The sequence below is a fragment of the Chrysochloris asiatica genome, unplaced genomic scaffold, assembly GCF_000296735.1.
Source record: "Chrysochloris asiatica unplaced genomic scaffold, ChrAsi1.0 scaffold00176, whole genome shotgun sequence".
Lineage (NCBI taxonomy): Eukaryota > Metazoa > Chordata > Mammalia > Afrosoricida > Chrysochloridae > Chrysochloris > Chrysochloris asiatica.
Window position 1 is genome coordinate 91,167 of NW_006408694.1, and position 22,528 is coordinate 113,694.

At 38.7% G+C, this 22,528-nt stretch overlaps 1 protein-coding gene across 1 annotated transcript in view; it reads right to left on the reverse strand.

Moving 5' to 3' along the window:
• TGS1 (trimethylguanosine synthase 1) overlaps positions 1 to 22,528 on the reverse strand; it is an 80,646-nt gene that overhangs the window by 7,058 nt on the left and 51,060 nt on the right. The window contains exons 9-12 of the mRNA XM_006871845.1: positions 11,928 to 12,089; positions 10,142 to 10,285; positions 1,844 to 2,060; positions 916 to 994 (exon numbers count right to left, since the gene is read on the reverse strand). Coding sequence (XP_006871907.1) covers positions 916 to 994; positions 1,844 to 2,060; positions 10,142 to 10,285; positions 11,928 to 12,089 — 602 coding nt within the window. The remainder of the gene's footprint in view (positions 1 to 915; positions 995 to 1,843; positions 2,061 to 10,141; positions 10,286 to 11,927; positions 12,090 to 22,528) is intronic.

Genomic DNA, 22,528 nt, shown 5'->3' on the forward strand with positions numbered 1-22,528 from the left:
GAGCATCTAACTATAGTAGTAAGGTTACAGTGCAATTTAGAAAGATCAAATATTTTCATTAGAGTGTCTAGCACAAAGCAAATGTGTGCTAGTGTTTATAGAGTGGCAATAAAAGACTGAAATAAAGACACTATCAAATCTCTATGAGGCCATTATAACACCACATCTAATTCTACTAGGGAAAAGTACTGCGTTGATGGTAAGAACTGAATAAGGATGTTTGATGCTAGTCTTCTTAAGACTATAGTTTACATTGTTGGTGGCTAAATTCAGGTTTTACCTGTGTCTATACTGGTGTGGCGTTGGGGGTTAATGCACCAGACTGCAAAACTGTTTGAACTGCAAGGTCGGCAGTTCAAGCTCACCAGCTGCTCCTTGGAAACCCTATAAGGGTCGCTATGGGTTTGAATCAACTTGACAGCACTTGATACTATTTATTCTCAGAAACATTTACCACATCTACTCTAGAGGTAGGTTTCATTAGTGGCAGATCTAGGCTTGTTTGGCTGTATAGTATTTGCAACATATATTTCTAAAATCCAGGAGTGGTGTATATAAAAAATGTTGTTGTTGTTAAGTGTCATCAAGTTGGTTACCACGCATAGCGAGCCTGTATGAGGTTTCTGAGGAGCGGCTGGTGAACTTGAACTGCTGATCTTGCAGTTCAAACCAACTTTGCAGTCCAGGGCATTAACTCACGGCACCACAAAACATACAAGGACATACAAAGAGTTCATGGAAAACTGAAATTAAAAAGATAATGGTATTTTCACATGAACTTTCTGGATTCTTTTCCTATATATGTATGCCAGGAGTCGTGGGGACTAAGAAGATACAATAGATAAAGATTTAACTGACAAATACTTCCAATTTTCTAATAGTCAACTGGCTAGGGACTTCTCCTCAGTAACTTACCTGGTCAACATCAGCATTTCTTGGAAGAAAATAGACAATATTTTTAGTGATCTTCTGTGAAAGTCTGAAAATTTCAAAGGTGGCAAGTAGTTAAGGAAAAGTAACAAAAAAAACCCAGTTATTTTCTGATCAGAGATGTCCTTTACTCATTTTATCATAATCTAAATGTATTTTGATATGTCATAACAAAGCACAACTTAAATTCTGTAAAGGTATCTAATAAATACTAAGGAATAGCTTTCTAGTTCAGTAGCACAATGTCCCTGGCAAATGAAAAATTATGGTGGTAGTTAGCCAAAGAGTCAGAAATATTACCCTCTTTCCCTAGCTGCCAATTCCTAATTATATGAAAAAAGGTGGGATAGTAACACTCAGTGACTCTCGTTCCAGGAAAGAATAGAGATGGGCAACTCCAGTCACTGTAGGCGACATTCTAAATTCTACTCATCAAGTTAAAAATGTGTGTCTTCTTACAGACAGATGATTCCTCAGGGGAGAAGGTGATGAAGAAAGGGGAAAATGATGCAATTCTTTTTGAAATAAGAGTTTGTGTTAGTATCTTAGAAGAATAATAACAACAAAAACACTTCGAGATGCACAAAGAATTAGAACACAATTCAGTGTGCATTGGGAAGAGTCTTGAGGAAATCCTTCAAATAACTTCTTAAATGCTTTTTAGTTCTTACTTTGCAATGGCAAAATTGAAATTTTAACCAAAGGAAATATGATGTCACATTTGCCATTAGTTTTATAAACCAACCATTCATTACTTAACACTTATATATCTAGTTTTTAAACTACAAAAACAAATACTATTAGTATATCTCTCTCCCACTCAATTTCTCTTTTTCTCTCTCTCTCACACAAACACGCTTTCCTCTTGACATATGGTTATTATGTGTAAACTCTCAAAACCTCCAAAGGATATCCATCAGGAGACATCATTGTCCTGATGTCAAAGGTCTCTGCAGTAGCGTAGTCTGGTCCTCCCCAAGGAGGGCTAAGGAACACAGCATCCGCCTTTAGGTGAGATGCCAGCAGCAGGAAATCTCCACAGATAAAGTCTATCTTCTCAGCAACCCCATAAACTTCGGCATTATTGCGAGCAAGGTCAATCTTCACAGGATCAATGTCAATGGCGATCACTAAAGATAGTAAAAAGAAAAAGGAATCATTGGCTATCAGTTATATACAGTGGTTCATCTTTCTGTCTGTTTACATTCTATAAACTTTCCTGTAAAGGGAATTTTGCATACTATTAAGGTATTTGGTCTATATCAGTGATATAGACTTAAGTTAACATTCTTAACTGAATTAAAAGGATTTATTTGCATCAAATGTACCGAGAGATCTGGCTTTCAAAGTCATTTCATGCAAGCAGCTTTACCAAAACAAGCAACAACAGTTCTTTATGTAAAATGTTATCTATTTGAGAACACTTTTTACCTAGCACATTTACTTTGGCTCTGGTAGTGTAGTGGTTACGAATCAGGCTGTGAACTGCAAGGTCAGCAGTTCGAAACTACCAGCTGTTCCGTGGGAGAAAGATGAGGCTTTCTTTGGCTCTGGTAGTGTAGTGGTTACGAATCAGGCTGTGAACTGCAAGGTCAGCAGTTCGAAACTACCAGCTGTTCCGTGGGAGAAAAGATGAGGCTTTCTGCTCCCGTAAAGATTTATAGCCTCGGAAGCCGTTACAGGGTCTCTATGAGTGGGAACCGACTCCACGCCACTTAACACAACAACAACATGGTGCAAGTAGAAACACACAGACCAATGAACCACAAAGTTCCTAATGAGTGCTGAATATGCAGCCAGCACTGTGCTTGGTGAAGCCTGGGTGGCAGACAGTTTATTTAAAAGGTCATTAATTGCAATGGAAAGCCTACAACGTCAAGATCTCAGAAAAGACAAATTTTTCAAAATTAGCCCCCTAAAGAAGGCAAAGTAGAAAAATTTGAAAACTCCTAAAAGAAGACAAATTTGACTTCTATAGAAAACAAGTTACTACAAACCTCTAAAGCCAAGTTATGGAAGAAAACTACAAAAATATCTGCTGCTGATGTTTAGTGTGACATTTTATGTATGTTGTTGTTGTGAAGTGCCGTCGAGTCGGTTCCGACCCATAGCAACCCTGTATAAAGTTTCTGAGGAGCAGCTGGTGAGCTTGAACTACCAACCTTGTGGTTCAAACGGCTTTATATAAGAAACAGGAAATACCATCTTTTCACTGAAATAGGTTTTCATTTCATTTAGTGCAGCTTTATAATTGGTGGTGGTGATTGTGTGCTGTGGAGTCGGTTCTAACTCATGGAGACCTCGTATTGGTTCTAAGGCTGTAAATCTGTATTGGGGCAGAGAGCCTTATTGTTCCCAGGGAGCAGCTTTGTTCTTGGTGGTATGAAGTGCTGCTGAGTTGGTTCCAACTCACAGCGACCCTGTATAGGGTTTCTGAGGAGCCTGAACCACTAACCTTACAGATCAAAACAACTTTGCTCTCCAGCACATTAACCCACAGTGCCACACCATGAAGCAGCTGGCAGTCTCTAACTGCCGACCTTGCAGTTAGCAGCCCAACTTGTAACCCACTCACTAATTAGCAAACCAATTATTTTTAGTTTACCCATGGCCTTCAGTAAACTACTCAGGTGCACTCAAATGTACACTATTGTGTTAATGGCAACATATTATATTTGGAAGGGATAAGTAGAATCTTGACGGAAATAGAACTCTTTTCCAGAAAATGTCAGTGTGAAGATTTAACAGTTTTGAGAAATTAGGTCTTAAATAAATCACCTAAGCAATCAATGACTAGGGTGTTGGTTGTTGTATGCCACTGGGTGGGTTCTGACCCTTAGTGACCTTATATAAGGTTGCCAAGGCTGTAAATCTTTACAGGAGCAGAAAGCCTCATCTTTTGCCTTCAAATGACTTGTAGATTGGAATTGCTGACCTTGTGGTTAGTAGCCAAGTTGTAAGCCACTACACTACCAGGGCTCCGTAAACAATGACTGTATGTTGTTACTGTAAAGTGCCTTTGAGTCGGTTTTGACTCAGAGACGTTGAGCACTGTTTCCAAGGCGTAGCTGGTGAGATTGAACAGTTCACCTTGTGGATCACATTCCAGCGCTGACGCTACAGTGCCACAATAGCAAGTCTAGTAAGCAATGACTATAAGCACCTATTAGAGTTATGTTGCAACATAATGTAAAACATTGTAATGCGGCTATTCTGTTTATTTATAAATAAACACACATTTACATTTCTAAAAGGAAAAAAAAATCCATTTCAAGCACTCAATCTATTTTATAGTTCAACAGACAGATGGACAGAATTTTTGATCACACCAAAAATTCTTAGGAAAAACTGGCTCTCAACAACAAATGTATTCAGTTACTCCTCATGTTTTCACCTGCGCTTCTCCTGGAGGCAGAGTTTGCTTTTGGATTTAACAGAAACTAAGCACTTGATTTATCACATAAATAAAATGCTGACAAATGTATGATGAGACTGTATAGCACTGCATAGTCCAGTAAGTCATTAGCCACACATGGCTATAAAATTAAGATTGGTGGTAGTGGCTGTGTGCCGTGGAGTCAGTTCTGACTCATAGCGACCCTAGTTAAATTTAAATACTATACTTAAGATTTAGATTCTCAGTCAACACTCGCCACATGTCAATTGTTCAAGTCACATGGCTACAGGCTACCATAATGGACAGCTCAGATACAGAACATTTGTTTTGCAGAATGTTCTACTGGATGGTAATACTGAATTAAAGGTATGTGTTGCTTAATAGCTACATTATGCTCGGTGAAGACTATATTACGTATTATAATGCTTGCAAGAATCCCTGGTGGCCCAGAGGTTAAGTGTTAAGGGCTCAGCTGTTAAACAAAATGCCATTGGTTTGAATTCATATGAGAAAGAGGTAGGAGTAGCTGTACTGGTCTATGGGCATATGATACGGAACATCCACGATACTGTGAAGTAAGATGTCATGTAATTTGAATGTTGAAGATATTATATAAAGTGCATATGTTTGTATATATTTTGGTGCAAGGGGGGCTTCAAAACTTACATGGAAAATGGAACTAAAAGATAATGGAATTTTCCCATGAATGAAAGAAACCAAAAACAAACAAACAAACAAACAAACAAACAAACAAACAAACAAACAAACAAAAGTCCTCCTTTTTTAATTAAAGTAGCCGTTTTGCAAATTTACACCTGCAATTGGCTGTTTCTCAGTGCACCTTGTTCTCTGAGCAGCCCTCAGGGAGCCTTGTTGGAAGCGAAGTCCACAGGATATTTGAGATAGTTTCATAGAATTACAAATGTAAGTCAAAGAGTATTGCTACAAAATCGTAAGAACATTTTATTAAACAAAAATATCAAAATGTAAAGCTCTTGGGTTTCTCTATGTATCTTCCATCTAGATCTACACACTTCTCAAAGTGCTATTTCCAGAAGCTCTGGTAGCGTAGTGCTTACGAATCGGGCTGCTAGTCTCATGGTCAGCAGTTGGAAACAACCAGCTGTTCCAACGAAAAAGATGAGGCTTTCTGCTCCCATAAAGATTTACAGCCTTGGAAACCCTGTACAGGGTCGCTATGAGTCAGAACCGACTACACGGCACATAACAACAACAACAACCTTTCATAGTCCTGGTGCGGTGTTTTAGGATAAGCACTCGACTTAAAGGTCAGTTGGAAACACAAGGTGGGTGGTTCAAACTCACCAACCACTCTGCAGAAACCCTATATAGGGACACTGTAAGTTTGAACAGACTTGACGGTACTGAACAACAACAACCTTTCACTGGACTCATGGTGTGGTGCTATAGGATCAGCACTGGTCTTCAACCCAAAAGATCAGCAGTTCAAACCCATCAGCCACACCTCAGAAACCCTATACAGGGTCACTGTGAGTTGGAACCTACTTGACAGCACTTAACAATAACAACAACCTTTCACTAAAGAATTCTGTATTCTTCGGTTTACAAGATATCAAAACGGCACTGTTGGCATCCTAAAGAGACTCAAATTGTGTTCCTTTTACAATCAGAAGGGGCAAGATCAGGGTCATAAAGAGGATGGGGTAAGGTTTCTAAGTGAAGCTTTTGTAGGACAACACTTTTGCTAGGGAAGTATGCGCATAGTTGTGATGGAAAACATTCCTCAGTGCAACTTCCTGGTCTTTTTCTCATAATGCAGTTTTGAAATTTCTTCAACCTTCTTCCTAATAAGTCCCTGTGATTATCCTGTGTCTTTAGAGAAATTCTATAAACATTACTGCTTTGGACACCCCCCAAAAGTGTCATATGATTCTTGTCGTTGTTAAGTGTCTTTGAGTGGATTCCGACCCACATTGACCCTGTACAGAGTTTCCAAGGAGTAGCTGGTGAACTTGAACCACTGACCTTGCAGTTCAAACAACTTTGCAGTCTGGTGCATTAACCCACAGTGCTACACCAGGACTCCATATGATTCTTAGCTTTTTCAGTTGGACCTTGCTCAATGGATCGTACTTATAAATCTAAGACTGAGTTTTGGTTATGATTCATTCCATAAAATCATCTTTGTTAGTTTCGATCTTGCTTAAAAGACTGATAGAAAGATCAGCTCTTTAAGTTTAGCTCTTTGTGTAACATTTTTGGCATCCATCTAGATGAAAACTTGCTGAGGCCAAGATGTTCATTTAACATTGAAAATGATAAATCATGTGGAATCCCAACTTCAGTATATCAGTGGTAATTCTATAGTCTTTTTACCCTAGGATCTGAACTTTAGCCAGAGTTTCTTTACTTGTTAAAGTTGAAAGTCTTGCGTCTCTTGGCTCATATTTTTGAGGTCTTTCTGACCTTCCTTAAAACACCTAATGTCTCTAAAAACTGCTATTTTATGTGGGGCAGCATTTATGCAAACTTATTACAAATATTCAATTATCTGGGAATATGTCCACTTGAATTTTGTTAAAGATGTGATATGAGAATTGAACTCAAAATTGTTTTTTTCCCTTCCTATAACACAAAACCACCTCTCATCTGTTAGTTTGTTATACTGTGGTGGCTTGCATGTTGTTGTGATTGTAAATATCAGCAGAGTCACCCATGGTAGACAGGTTTCTGATGAGCTTGCAGACTAACACAGATTAGGAAGGAGAGACAAAATACTTCTGGATATTTAGTCAATGAAAACTTCACAAATAGCATGGGACACTGTCAGGTAGCACCAGAATACTGAATATTAAAACATGGTGGAGAGCACCAGAATATTGCCAGATATACTGCCAGAAGATGTGCCTCTCAGGTTGGAAGGCACTCAAAATACGACAGGGGAAGGGCTGCCTCCTCAAAGTAGAGTAGACTACGATGACACAAATGGAGTAAAGCCCTTGGGACTTTCATTTGCTTATGGGGCACAGCTCAAAAGGACAAGAAACAGCTGCGAACAAACACTAATAATCAGAACATGGTGTGTGCAAAGTATGAAACAAGGAAAATTGGAAGCTGTCTAACATGAAATGGAAGGCTTAAACATTGATATCCTAGGCACTAGTGAACTGAAATAAACTGGTATTGGCCAGGTTGAATCTGACAATCATATGGCTTATTATTTTGGGAATGACAAATTGAAGAGGAATGGCATCATAATCATTATCAAAAAGAACATTTGATGATGAAATTGAAGAATTCTACCAACATCTTCAGTCTGAAATTGATCAAAACATGTAATCAAGATGTAGTGATAATTAATGGCGACTGGAATCCAAAGGATGGAAACAAAGAAGGATTGTTATTGTTTTTAAGTGCTATCAAGTAGGTTCTAACTCACAGCGACCCTATATAAGGTTTCCAAGGAGCAGCTGGTGAGCTTAAAATGTCAACTTTGCCATTCAAACTGACTTTGAAGCCCAGGAAAATATGGCCTTCATGACAGAAATGATGCTGGAGATTGCATGATAGAATTTTGCAAGACAAATGACATCTTCATTACAAATACCTTTTTTAAACAACATAATAGATGACTACACACATACACTTTGCCAGATGGAATATACAGAAATCAAACTGACTACATGTTTGGGAAGAGACAGAGGAAAAGCTCCAGCCATATCATCAGAAAAAACAAGATGGGGGCAGACTATGGAACAGGTCATCAATTGCTCATATGTAAGTTCAGGCTGAAGCTGAAGGAAATTATTATAATAAAATATGCAAAGACCTAGAGTTAGAAAGCCAAAAGGAAAAAATACACTCAGCATTTCTCAATCTGAGGGAACTGAAGATAAAATTTAAGTCCCGACTTGAAATATTAAAGGCATCTATGGGCAACATACTGAACGATGCAGAAAGCATCAAAAGAAGATGGAAGGAATACTCAGAGTCACTGTACCAAAAAAATGGTCAACATTTCAAGAAGTGGCATATGATCAGGGGTCAATGTTAATGCAGGAAGAAGTCCAAAGTGCACAAAGACATTGGCAAAGAACAAAGCTCCAGGAATTGATGTAATACAAACTGAAGTCTTTCAAAAAACTGATGTAGAACTGGAGGCACTCACTCACCTATGCCAAGAAATTGGAAGACATCTACCTGGCCAACTAATTGGAAGAAACCCACATTTGTGCACATTCCAAAGAGAGGTGACCCAACAGAATGCAGAAATTATTGGACAATGTCATTAATATTTCATGAAAGTAAAATTTTGCTACAGATAATTTAAAAACACTTGCAACAGTACTTTGACAGAGAACTGCCAGAGGTTCAAGCTGGATTCACACGAGGACGTGGAATGAGGGCTATCGCCGCTGATGTCAGATGGATCCTTACCACTGGACCAATAAATACTATCAAGGTAAATGGGGACAAGACTGAAGTTGTCGAAGCCTTCATTTGCTTGGAACAACCATCAGCACTCATGGAAGCAGCAGTCAAGAAATCAAAGACATATTACATTAAGCAAATATGCTGCACAAGACCTCTTTAAAGTATTCAAGAGCAAAGAAGTCGGAGTCCTGGTGAGGAGCTGTGGGTTAATGCGCTGGACTGCAAAGTCGGTTTGAACCACAAGGTTGGCAGTTCAAGCTCACAAGCTGCTCCTCAGAAACCCTATACATAGTCGTTATGGGTATGGCACTTAAAAGCAGCAACATATACATGTGGAAATTGGACAGTGAATAAGGAAGACTGTAGAAGAACTGATGCATTAGAGTTATGATGTTATAGGTGGTGGTGGTGGTTATGTGCTGTAGAGTCAGTTCTGATTCATAGCCACCTTGTATAGAGTTTCCAAGTCTGTAAATCTTTGAGGGGGTAGAAACCCTCATCTTTCTCCCGAAGAATGGCTGGTTGTTTTGAACTGCTAACGTTGAGGTAAGCAGCCCGATTCCTAACCACTACGCGACCAGAGCTCCTTATGGTGTTAAGAGACAGTATTAAAACTACCATGGACTGACAAAAGAACAAACAACTCTGTATTGGCAGAAGTACAACCAGAATGTTCCTTGGAAGCCAAGATAGTCAGACTTCATCTCTCATACTTTGGCCATAATATCAGGAGGGATGATGTGTCTTTGGAGAAAGACATCATGATTGGTAAAAATGAGGGTCAGAGAAAATGAGGGCTCATCAATGAGATGGACTGGCACAGTGGCAGTAGCAGTGGGCTCAAGCACAGCAATGACCGTGAGGCTGGCACAGGACTGTCGTGCATAGGGCCACTATGAGTCAGTACCCACTTAATGGCACCTAAAAACAACAACAAATGGCACAAAAAGCACTTTTTTGTTTTTGAAGGCATCCTAACAAGACTAAGATAAGTGTATTACTGAGAGAACTTGTGTGCTATCATCCACTGATTGCAGCAACATGTTCAAACATGTTTTGTCTGGAATAAACCTGTGCATGTATGAACCGGAAGACTAGCAGGAATGCTTTTTGACTTATTCTCGTGGATTGCCCTTCTTTCTTCTGAGGCATCTCTGGATGGACTCAACTAGCTCAGCATGCTACCTACTTTGTTAGCAGCTAAGTATGCTGACTGCTTTCACCCCCCATCGGATCCAGCTGACATACAGTGTGTGTTTAACATATGCTCACTATTATTTCAAATATCTGGATTAAAAATTTAATTATATATTAAATCTGAGGAAAGATAGGCTAATGCAAAACATATAGTACATGAATAGAAACTAAAATAGTTCACACACATTAATTATTAATTACCTCTCTTTCCTGCTAAAGCAAACTGTATGGTATTTCCTCCAACTCCACAGAATGCATCCACTACAATGTCACATCTGAAGGACTCACTGACTCGCCCAGCAATATGTTCAGCTATCTTCTCAGGAGTGACAGAAAACCAGCCCTCTGTAAGGGAAGAGTATTTCTGATAATACACTCACTTTTAAGAAGGCAAGCCAAGAAAATACACAGCAAATAATACCAATACCATATATAACATACTTTTGAAAAACTTAGTTTCTCTTTTCAAAAAAATTATGTATATTATCCAGTTTTAAATAAAAGCTTTACAATGCTTGTTATAAAAAGCAGCAGTATTATTATCCCATTCCTAATTTCCAAAGAAACAACCACCTTCAATTCATACCTGGTTATTCTCTAACATACCTCTCTGTTTCCAATAATGAAAAATAATCCTGATTTTTCTGTTATAAGTACTATATACTATGTAAAAAAAGGATTTTTTATTTTTATTTTTTTTAGCTATTCTCATTAGCAAATTTCCCAAACTCCACTGAGTTTCCCAATTATTTCAACTCTACTGAAGGGACAATAAGATTTATATTGGACACTTTGGAAAATGTCTCACCTTTTCCAAGGGTCAGAGGAAACAAGGCCTCAGTAGTACATAGAAAGGCAGAAGAGCCTCATCATTTCAGAAATGAGGTCCTGTGCTCATTTGAGGAAAGGGGACACTGCCCTCTTTTTTCCCAGCAGAAGACATTTTCATTTTCTAGAAAGCTATGCCCTCCCTGAGCAAAATGATGAGCCTACTTTTTAGTTACTTCACCTTAACAACACTGCTAGAAGAGTAAAAGTATAAATTTATTTTATGAAATTCAAAGCTCTTTTCCAGTTTTATTTTTCAAACAAGTTCCAACATACTATCCTCAAAACACAGTAGTTTTTAATTATATTAAATTCTTGGAATTTCTGAGATTCTACCATGGATCAATATGTCCTGATTTTGACAACTAATCAAGACTAATTTCTAGGTAGCCCAAAAATGAAAATGTACTCTAGTTGTAAGACTTACTAATAAGTTGTTAAGGCAGGAAAGCTCAAGTAAGAATTCAGTTTCCAATGTCAAACAATTAAATCCTATCTTTCCATACTAAGTATTCCTTCTTCAGATGTTCCATTTGCGAGGCCTATCAATTGCTTTTGCTACTTATGCTAATATGCTACGAATTCAGAGTAACCCGAATCTGAGATTAAAACAAAAATACATAGATATCCACATTGAAGGCGTCTGCAGGATTATAGGCTACCGTTCTTAAAAAATGCAAATATCATCAAAGTAAAAAAAGGCTGAGGAACTGCTCCAGATGAAAGGAAACTAAAGAAACATGAAAATTAAATGTAATACATGATTTCATACTAGAAAAGAGAAACACAAGAAAGGACATGACTAGGACAACGATTGAAAGTAGAATTAGCACTGTAGAGTATAATAATATTTTCACAAGGTCCAATTTCCTGAATTTAGTAATTTTATTATTGTCAATCAGAAATTATCATTGCTTTTAGGAAATACAAGTCAAAGTATTTAGGGGCAGGGCTAGGATGTGTGTACCATTACATTCAACTGGATTAGAATATACACACATGCATACAGAGAGAAAAAGTGATAAACAACTGTGATAAAATGTTAAAAATAAATGAATCTGGGTAATAGGGATATGAAAATTCTCTGTAGTATTCTTACAACTCTTCTGAAAGTTTGAGATGGTTTCAAAATAAAGTTAAATATACATATATACTTTACCTCTGTCTAATTTAATCCCATCGTCAAAACGGGAGAAGAGTCTGTACCTCTGGGCCCAGTATTTTGCTAGTTCAGGATCAGCAGCGATCTCAGGAGGCAGACCACTCACTTTTCTGTTTTTCTTTTTCTTCTTTTTCTTCTTCTTGTTCTTCTCTGTTTCAGCTAAAAACCAAAAACATACCAAGAATACAGATGCTCACCATACTATTAAAATAGAAAATCACAGGTGAATTTATCTAAAGGTGTGGTCATAGAGAATTATTGCAATTTTATACTGCATCCAACATATGCATTTAAAGACACACTCAGAGAAGCAAAAGGGTATTTACAATGGAAAACCACTGCTTGATCCTTACCAGTTCTGAGAGATTGGACATATAACCAGGCTAAGCTCCAATATTCAATTCATCAAAATGAATGAGTGAGTGTATTAGTGAGTAGTATCCTACTTACTAGGTTCCTGGGCAGCACAAATGGTTTGCTCTCAGCTACTTAACCTAAAGGTTGAAAGTCTGAAGCCATCTAGCTGTGCTGCAGAAGGCTGGTTTCCATAAAGATTATAGCCAAGATAACCCTATGGACCAGTTCTGTTCTATAGCACATGGGACTGCCATGGGTCAGAATTGATTCAATTGCAATAGGTGGGTTTTTTTGTTTTATCTTACCTATTTATCTCAGGAAGACTCATTAACAACCTGCAATATGCAGATGACACACACAGCCTTGCTTGCTGAAAATAAAGGACTTAAAATATTTACTAATGAAGATCAAAGAGCACAGCCTTCAGTATGGATTACATCTCAATGTCAAGAAAACAAAAATCCTCACCACTGGGCCAATAAACAACATTCTTTATCAATGGAGAAAAGATTGAAGTTGTTAAGGACTTCATTCTTCTTGGATCAACTATCAACATTTACCAAAGCAGCAATCAAGAGATCAAAGGATGTATTACATTAGGCAAATCTGCTGCATAATACCTTTTTTTTAAAGTGTTGAAGAGCAGAGATGTCAGCTTGAAGACTAAGGTGCACCTGACCCAAACCACGGTATTTTCAATAATCTCATATGCATGTGAAAGCGACTGTAGAATTGATGCTTTTGAGTTATGGTGTTGGAAGAGTATTGAAGGTGTCATGGGCTTCCAAAAGAACCAACAGATCTGTGTTGGAAGAAGTGCAGCCAGAGTGCTTCAAACTTCGTCTCTCATACTTTGGACATATTGTCAGGAGGGACCAGTCGTTTGAGAAGGATATCATGTTTGGTAGGGTGGAGGGTGAGAGAAAAAGAGGAAGACCCCCAGCGAGATGGATTGGCAAAGTGACAGCATCAATGGGCTCAAGCATGGCAACGATAGTAAGGTTGGCCCAGGATCGTACAGTGTTTCATTCTGCTGTGCATAAGGTTGCTATGAGTCGGTACCAACTCGATGGCACCTAATAACAACTTACTTCATAGTATTGTTGCTAGAAGCTATGTAAACTACTATTAACATGTATAAAATTATTTATGGTAGTCAAGATACTTATTTTAGTTGTTAAAATTATAAGACTCTGCACATTTCCCTTTCCTCTAAGATAAAATCTAGCAAGAATTTTCTTCGCCATTCGTCTCTGAACGTATGATTAGAAGTCATTATGGCCTCTGAAAAACTGCAACAGCTCTAGTCTTACAGAAATGATCTCATTTACTCAGACACTTTTTAATTTGGTTTCAATTTTCAGCAGATTAAAATCTATAATTTAGAAAGATGAGAATGACGTCCTAATTAAGTATACTCAGCTAAGCAAGAAGTGATGGCTTACAAAAACAAAATTTTTAGTCATCAAGGGCAAGACTGTTGTAATGCAATCATCTGATCATTGAAAAGAGCAAAAAGTGTCACCAAAATTGCTCAACAGAGTATGATGAAATCTTGATGGAACAATTCTTTGTTGTATAAGACCAGGTACAGCACTCAACATTTAGTATTAAATGCTAGAATTCCCCAGAAGTCACTCTAAGCAATCAAAACTTTTCAAAAGCTCCTGAGCAGGTGATACCATTCCTGATGAGAAGGACCACATCATACAACTGGTGTATATGAAAGTAAGCAAATGTAGGAAAACAGTATTTAGAAATCAGAGAACGTGGGACTAAGGCCTCGCTGAAACAGTTATTAGTTATGTGCTCTTGAACAAATAACTTAATTTCTCTGAGATTTACTTCCTCGATTTATAGAGTGGGGAGAATTCCAACTACCTACGGAGCCCTGGTGTGGCTCTGTGCCAGACTGCAAAGCTGTTTGACCTGCAAGGTTGGTGGTTCAAGCTCACCAGCTGCTCCTTGGAAACCCTATACAGGGTTGCAATCGACTCGACGGCACTTGATAACAACAACATTGTTGTTGCTGTCAAGTTCTGACAAGTCGGTTCCGACTCACAGCGACCGTGTATAGGGTTTTTGAGGAGTGACTGGTGAGCTTGAACCACTAACCCTGTGGTTCAAACCGACCTTGCAGTCCAACGCATTGACCCATAGTGCCACACCAGAATAAGATGTCAAAGTATTTAGAAATTTGTAAGAGTCCATGAACATCAGTTCATGATTTACATGATATTAAGTATGTTGCTTAGAACAGTAAAGCTGTTATTCTTAGGTGGCTTTGAGCACCATCAGATTCATAATGACCTTACTCACAACAGAAACAAACATTGCCCGGTTCTGTTCCATCCTCATATTATTTGTTATGCTTGAGCTGCTATCGTTGTGCCATCCATCTTATTGGGGGGTCTCCCCTTTCTTAGCCAACCCTCCACTTTACCAACCTTCTCCAGGGATATGTCTGTCCTGATAATATGTCCGAAGTATGAGAGATGAAGTCTTGCCATTCAGACTTCTAAGGAGCAGTCTGGCTGTACTTCTTCCAACACAGATTTGTTTCCATGGCACTTTAAAAATTCTCCTCCAACACCAGAACTCAAATGTATCAATTCCTCTTTGGTGTTTCTTATTCATTTTCTAGCTTTCCCATGTATGTGAGGCTATTAAAAATATCATGGCTTGGGTCAGGAGCACCTTAGTCCTGAAACTGACATCTTTGCATTTGAACACTTTAAAGAGGTCTTGTATAACAGATTTGCCTAGTGCAATAGCTTGTTTGATTGCCTGTTTATGAGTGTTGATAATAAATACAAATAAGCAAAATGAAGTCTTTGACAACTTCAATCTTTTCTCCACTTAACAAGGTGTTATTCACTGGTCCAGTGATAAGGATTTATGTTTTTACACTGAGGTGCAATCTATACTGAAGGCTGAGGTTTTTGATCTTCATAAGTAAGTATTTTAAGTCCTCTGTGCTTTCAGCAAGCAAGGTTGTATCATCCGCATATCGCAGGTTGTTAGTGAGTCTTCCAATCCAGATGCCACATTCTTCTCTTCATAAAATTCAGCTTAGGATGATTTGTTCAGCATAGATTGGATAAGTATGGTGAAAGAATACAACCTCAGAACATACTTTTCCTAATTTTAAACCATTCAGTGTCCCCTTGTTCTGTTCGACCAACTGGTCTATGTACAGGTTCCTCAGGAGCACAATTAAGTGCTCTGGAATGTTCATATTTCACAATGCTGCCCATAACTTGTTATGATCCATAAAAATCAAAAGCCTTTGCACAATCAATAAAGCACAGGTAAACATCTTTTTGGTATTCTCTACTTTCAGCCAACATCCATCTGACACCAGCAACAATATATCCTTTATTCCCATCCTTGTCTGAATCCAGTTTGAACTTCTGGCAGTTCCCTGTCAAGGTACTGTTGCAGACATTTAAAAACTGTCCTTAACAAAATTTTGTCTAATAATATTGTCCAGTGATTTCCGCATTCCATTGGGTCACCTCTCTTTTGAATGTGCACAAATATGGGTCTCTTCCCAATCAGTTGGCCAGGTAGCTATATTCCATTTCTTTTTGGTACAGTGACTCAATGTATTCCTTATATCGTCTTTTTGATGCTTTCTGTATCATTCAACATTTTGCCCATAGAATCTTTCAATATTGCAACTCAAGGCTTTAATTTTTTTCTTTAGTTCTTTCAACTGGAGAAAGCCTAAGCATGTTCTTCTCTTTTAGTTTTCTAACTCCAACTCTTGCATATTTCACTATAATACTGGACTTTCTTCTTGAGCTGTCCTGTGAAACGTTCTGTTCAGCTCTTTTACCTCCTCATTTCTTCTATTTGCTTTAGCATTGCTACACTGGAGAGTAAGTTTCAGAGTCTCTTCTGACACCATTTTGGTATTTTCTGTCTTTCTTGCCTTCTTAATGACTTTTTACTTTCTTCTTGTATAATATTCTTGGTGTCATCCCACTCTTCTGGTCTTCGGTCATTAGTGTGTCAAATCTGTTCTTGAGATGGTCTCTAAATTTATGTGGGATATGTTCAATGCCAAATTTTGGCTCCTGTTGACGAGTTTTCATTTTCTTCAGCTTCAGCCTGAACTTGCACATGAGCAACTGGTGGTCTGTTTCACAATCTTCCCCTGGCCTTGTTGTGCCTAATAATATGGGGCTTTTCCACTGTCTCTTCCCACAGATGCAGTCAATTTGATTTCTGTATATGCCATCTTGTGAGATCCATGTGTATAGTTGTCTTTTATACTGTTTAAAAAAGGTACTTGCAATGAAGAAGTCATTGGCTTTGCACAATTCTACCATGCGATCTCTAGCATCACTTCTATCACCAAGGCCATATTTTCCAACTACTGATCCTTTGTCTTCGTGTCCAGCCTTTGTAATTCAATTATTAGCAATTATCAATAAATCTTGATTGCATGTTTGATCAATTTCAGACTCCAGTGTGAGGAACTTATCTTCCAGCACTATGTCTGACACTATTCTGGTGCTATCCGATAGTGTTTCACTGCTATTCCTAAGGTTTTCAATAGCTGAACATTCAGCAGCTAAATTAGTCCCCCTCTCCTTCTTTCTAGCCTGTATTTCTCTGGAAGCTTAGCTGAAACCTGTCTACCATGGGTGAACCTGCTGGAATATAAAATACCAGTGGCATAGCTTCCAGCAGCACAATAACATGAAAGACAAACTAGTATTTAGGCATACCTCATTTTTTTGTACTGCGCAGATATCATTTTTTTTTTTTTTTTTTTTACAAATTAAAGGTGTGTGGCAAATCTCTGTTGTACAAGTATATCTGTGCCATTTTTCCAAAAGCACATGTTTACTCTGGGTATTGATGTCCCATTTGGATAATTCTCAGAACATTTCAAACTTTTTCATAATGCTCAAAAAAAACCCCAACAAACTCTCACTGTCATCTAGTTGATTCTGACTTACAATGACCCAATTTAGGGTGTGTGAGGCTGTAAGTATTGACGGAAACAGACAGCTTCATCTTTCTCCCACATAGTGGCTAGTGGGTTTGAACTATCAACCTTCCAGTTGTTATCCTACACATCACCAAGGCACCCAACAAACCAGTAAACATGACTCTTACAGGCATGGGGAAACCAAAAAAGTCATGTGACTCTCTTTATTGCCCTGTTTGCTTTACTGAGGTGGATAAGAACTGAACTTGGACTATATCACTGTCTGTATGTTATATAAAGATCATAGGTCTATACACACACAGTAACCTACACAACATGCACACACATCAGGAAAAATAATCTAGATTCAACCAAAAATGTCTCCTTATATACCTCAATGCTCCATTTAGTATAATAATTATTTTTACGCCTAAAAATATGCTGTTATAACATGACGAGGTGCTCCATATCAGTCATCAGGGAAATGGGAACCAAAGCCAGAGTGAAATACTACTTGATCTACACACCCCACTAAGAAGGCTATGATCAGAAAAATGGTAAATACCAACTGTTGACAAGGATGTAGAGAAATCAGAACCTTTCTGCACTGTTGGCAGAAATGAAAAGTAAAATGTAGCTTCTATGGAAAACAATTGGGCATGTTCTCAAAAATTTAAGCATAAAAGTACAATATGATCCAGCAATTCTACTGTATCTAAGACTTCAGAGACTTTCAAATAGATACTAGAACATCAAAGTTCATTGTAGCATTATTCCCAACACATAAAAAAATGGATACATACTGGTAGCGTAGTGGTTACGAATCGGGCTGCGAACCTGAAGGCCAGCAGTTCAAAACTACCAGTCGTTCCACAGGAGAAAGATAAGGCATTCTGCTTCTGTAAAGATTTACAGCCTCAGAAACCCTGTACAGGGTCGCTATGGGTCGGAACTGACTCGAAGGCACTTAACAACAACAACAACAGAGAAATGAAACTGATATATGCTACAATGAAATCCTGAAAACATAGGTTAACAGAAGTGATCAAGACATAAAAGGGCAAATATTTTATAATCCCACTTATATATAATATCTAGAATACAAAAACTATATAGAGAAACAGAATGCAGATTAATAGTTACTAGAGGCTGAGATGAGGCGGGATGGAGAGTTGCTATTTGTAATGGTTAAGGGTTTGTGTCAACATGACTAGTCTCTGAGTCTCACTGGTTTGTCAGTTAATATGTAATTATCCTCCATTCTGTGCTTTCATGTAAGCAGACAATAAGTTGAGAGGGAAGTTTACTTAAGAATGTGACCTGCATCCAAGATATATAAACGTGCTAGCAAAGCTCACCTTTTCTAGATCCTGCATCTGACTCGGCATCCTCTATCCACTAGTTTCTGGAAAATGAGCCAATAGCTTGCTGTCAGACCTGCAGATTTTGGGATCCACCAGGCTCCAGTAGCCCTATGAGCCAGAAATCTGCCATCTGACCTGCCAATTTTGGGTTTGTAAGTCCCAACAATAACCTGGTCCATGGATTTGGGACTTACCAGCCCCCAATACTGCATGAACCATTTTCTTGAAATAAATCTTTCTATGTAATTTTGGAATCCTGGACTGCTAACCAAAGGGTGGTTTTTAAGTGCCTTCAAGTCAGTTCCTATTTATAGCAACCCTGTATATGGTTTCTGAGGAGTGGCTGGTGGTCTTGAGCCAACGGCCTTGTGGGGTAGGCAGTTTAAGTCACCAACCACTCCTTAGAAACCCTATATGGGGGTCTGAGTCAATGGCACTTAACAACATATATATTTTTATGTTTATATACACATCACTGGTTTGCTCTTCTAGAGAATCTAACCTCAAATAATTGGTAACAAGAATAGTTCTGTTGTTCCAGAGGAACAAAATGGTACGGATTAGTTTTCTGAACTGGCTCTCCAGTCTGGCTAGTCTTTTAGGCACTGATGACACTGCCTCCCGTAGTAAAGGGCACTGCTAATCCTGGCATGAGTGTCAACAGACATATGCAAATTATCACTACCAAATGGGTCAGATATTTGTTAGAAACAAGACTCTGAGTGATTGCATATTTAATAGTCTTCTACAGTTTATCAGAATGAGAAGCATAATGAAGCTGGTTGGTTAGGCCTGCTTTTGCTAGACAAAGCGGTGAAAGAAAGAGATAATCTCTAAGCTCAAGTGCCACGTACAAGACCTGAAAGTTGCCACTTGTGCCCTAAAATAGTCTTTCTTTTACTTGAGCAGATATTGCTGAAAAACAAATCCATACACCTATCTTAAGAGGGCTATATGGGCAGATAATTAGGAAGATGGAGACACTGATCTCCTAAATATCACTGAATCCGTCCTGGTAACAGAACCAGTTCTCTTACTCCCAACGAAGAGATTACTCCATTTTTGTCTGCTAAGTCACCTTCCCCAATAGACTCATTATCCCTTGGACCTCCATATGATTGGATTAACCCAGCTATGCCTGAAGCGTTTCTTTGAGATATTGCTTGGGGCAGCACCTGGGGCACTTCCTGAAGCAGACGCCTTACAAGACATTGCTTAATGTACCAAGGGCCAACTTGCACTCTCCATTTTTACTTCTATACCTATAACTAGCTTTAAGCATCAGAAAGCCCCAAGAGGTGAATTACCTACCAAGGGTGACCCAGAAGGAGGTACACCATACTCCCTGTTTGATGTTTCTACTACATAAAACATAAACCTGGGGAATGTGTTAAGTGCTATGGAGTCAGTTCTGATTCATATCAACTCTGTATCGGGTTTCCAAGGAGCAGTTGGTGAGCTTGAACCGCTGAACTTGTGGTTCAAACCAACTTTGCAGTCCAACACATTAACCCATAGCACCACGATGGCTATTAAGGATTTGGGAAAAGGGAGCAAGGAACATAAAGTTGGAAGTCTAAATTTATTGAAATCGATTCACTAAGCACAGATGCTTTATTCAGTGTTTCAGCTTGAGAGATTAAAAAAGGATCTAAGTCTATTTGGTGAGTTGACTGCAGCATGGATTAAGCAGTGTTGTTGTTACATGGCATCAAGTTGGTTGTGACTCATGGTGACCTTATACACAACAGAAGGAAACACTGCTGGTCCTGCACCATCCTCACAATTCTTGTTATGCCATTGCTGCTATTCATCATGTTTAAATATTCATTATTCTGATGCTATCTGACAGTGTTCCACTGATGTCCACAAGGTTTTTGGTGGCTAAACATTCAGAAACAGTCTGTTTCTACTTCTAAGTCTTATCCTGGAAACTCAGCTGAAACCTGTCCACCATGGGTGTACCCTGCTGGTATTTAAAATACCAATGGCATAGCTTCCAGCATCACAGTAACACAGAAGCCACCACAGTATGACAAATTGACAGATGAGTGGTGGAATTAAGCAATGCGCTTCAGTATATCAAGATGAAATGCCAGACTTGCCTTGATGTAATATAGGTTTCTAAACGCTACAGGAAAAAATTGGCATGGTAGAATAGATTATTAAGGTGACCTACAGACCCACCCATGGAGTGCCAAGAGGATACCCTCTATCACAATGGTGTGGAACACATTTCTGAAGGGTGTCTGAGTGTCCTTGAAGACTACTGTGATTGCTCTAAGTCAGATCTGATAGTGAGAATTGCCTTAAATGAATTAAGACACTTAACAGCAATGGGGCTGACTGGACCCTGTCATGATAGGAGCCAAGTGGTGGCACTTAATTGACAAAAACAAGGTAAGTATGGTTACCTTAATGCATAGCAGAGGCAGAGCAGTAATCAGAATAGTATGACTCTCATAGCTTTAGATACTTAGTCATGGTGTCCCTAGGGGTGAAAGAGGTGGGAGATCTAAATATTTCCTTTACCTTTACAAGCAGAAGAATTCTAAGTCAAGTCAACAGCAGTCTAACCTGAATCACCAGAACAGAGCCATGGCCCCTCAATCAATTCCCAGATTTGAGTCAGTTGACAGACCCACAATTGCTTGAATGAAGGGGAGGCCAGGGCCCCCTGAGTTAGGACCCCACTAGACTACAAAAAAATGTATGTTGTTAATCTTTCTCTCAGTCGTCCCCAAAGAGATCTATGACCTTTTATGAGTGTAGGGATTTAGGTTATTAATGGAATCTTAGCTCCCATTCATCTCACAGTGTATCCAGTGGGGCCTCACATTCCCAGTTCCAGAATGAATAATTAGAACAGACATGCTCAGCAACTTGCAGAATGCCTTGTGGAATAAGAGCTATTAAGTTAGCCAAGTAGAAGCCATCAGAAGTGTCCCTGCCTAGGAAAATAGTAAACCAAAAGCAATACAGCACTTCTGAAGGGACAGCAGAGATTAGTGTGACCATCAATAACTTGAAAGAGCAAGAGTGGTGATTCTCAACACAACCCCATTCAAATTATCTTTTTGCCTTGTTCAAAAAACAGATGGCTCATTGAGAGTGACACAGGATTATCATAAACTTGAGTTAGGTGCTGACTCCAATTACAGTTACTGTTCCAGACCTGGTTTCATTGCTTGAGCAAATTAATACATTTCCTGGTGTTTGGTATGCAGCTATTAACCTAGCCAAAGCCCTTTACTCAATTTCAGTTTTGATGGACCACCAGAAGCATTTTGTCTTCAGCTGGCAAGCAACACAACTTCACTGTCCCACCTCAGATGTATATTCAGCACTGTATCATAATTTAACCCACAGGAACCATGATCACCTTTAGCTTCCATAAAATGTCACAATGGTCATTACACTGATGACATCATACTGGTTTGATCCAGTAGGGAAGAAGTATCAACGACTCTCTACTAATTGATTAGACATTTACATACTGCTGCTGTGTTGTCAAGTTGGTTCCAACTCATAGCAACCCAATATAGGGTTTCTGAGGAGTGGCTGGTGAGTTTGAACCATGGATCTTGCAATTCAAGCCGAACTTGTGGTCCACTCACTACCGGACCCCTAGAAATTGCATCCAGGTGAAAGGTACCTAAATTTTTGTTAATTTCCACATTCTAGTATGTAGGACAGGAAATAAAAAATTCAGGTACCTGTCACCTGTGTGAAATTTCTAAGCGTCCAGTAGTGGGAGGCATGTCGAAATAGTTCTTCTAAAGTGAAGGGTAAGTTATTAAATATCTGGCCCTTCCTACTACTAAAAAGGAAGCACAATGTCAAGTGGGCCTTTCAATTTTAGACATAACATATCCCTCATTTGGGTGTGCTAGTCTGATCTGTTTAATAAATGCTTTGAAAAGCTGCAAGAT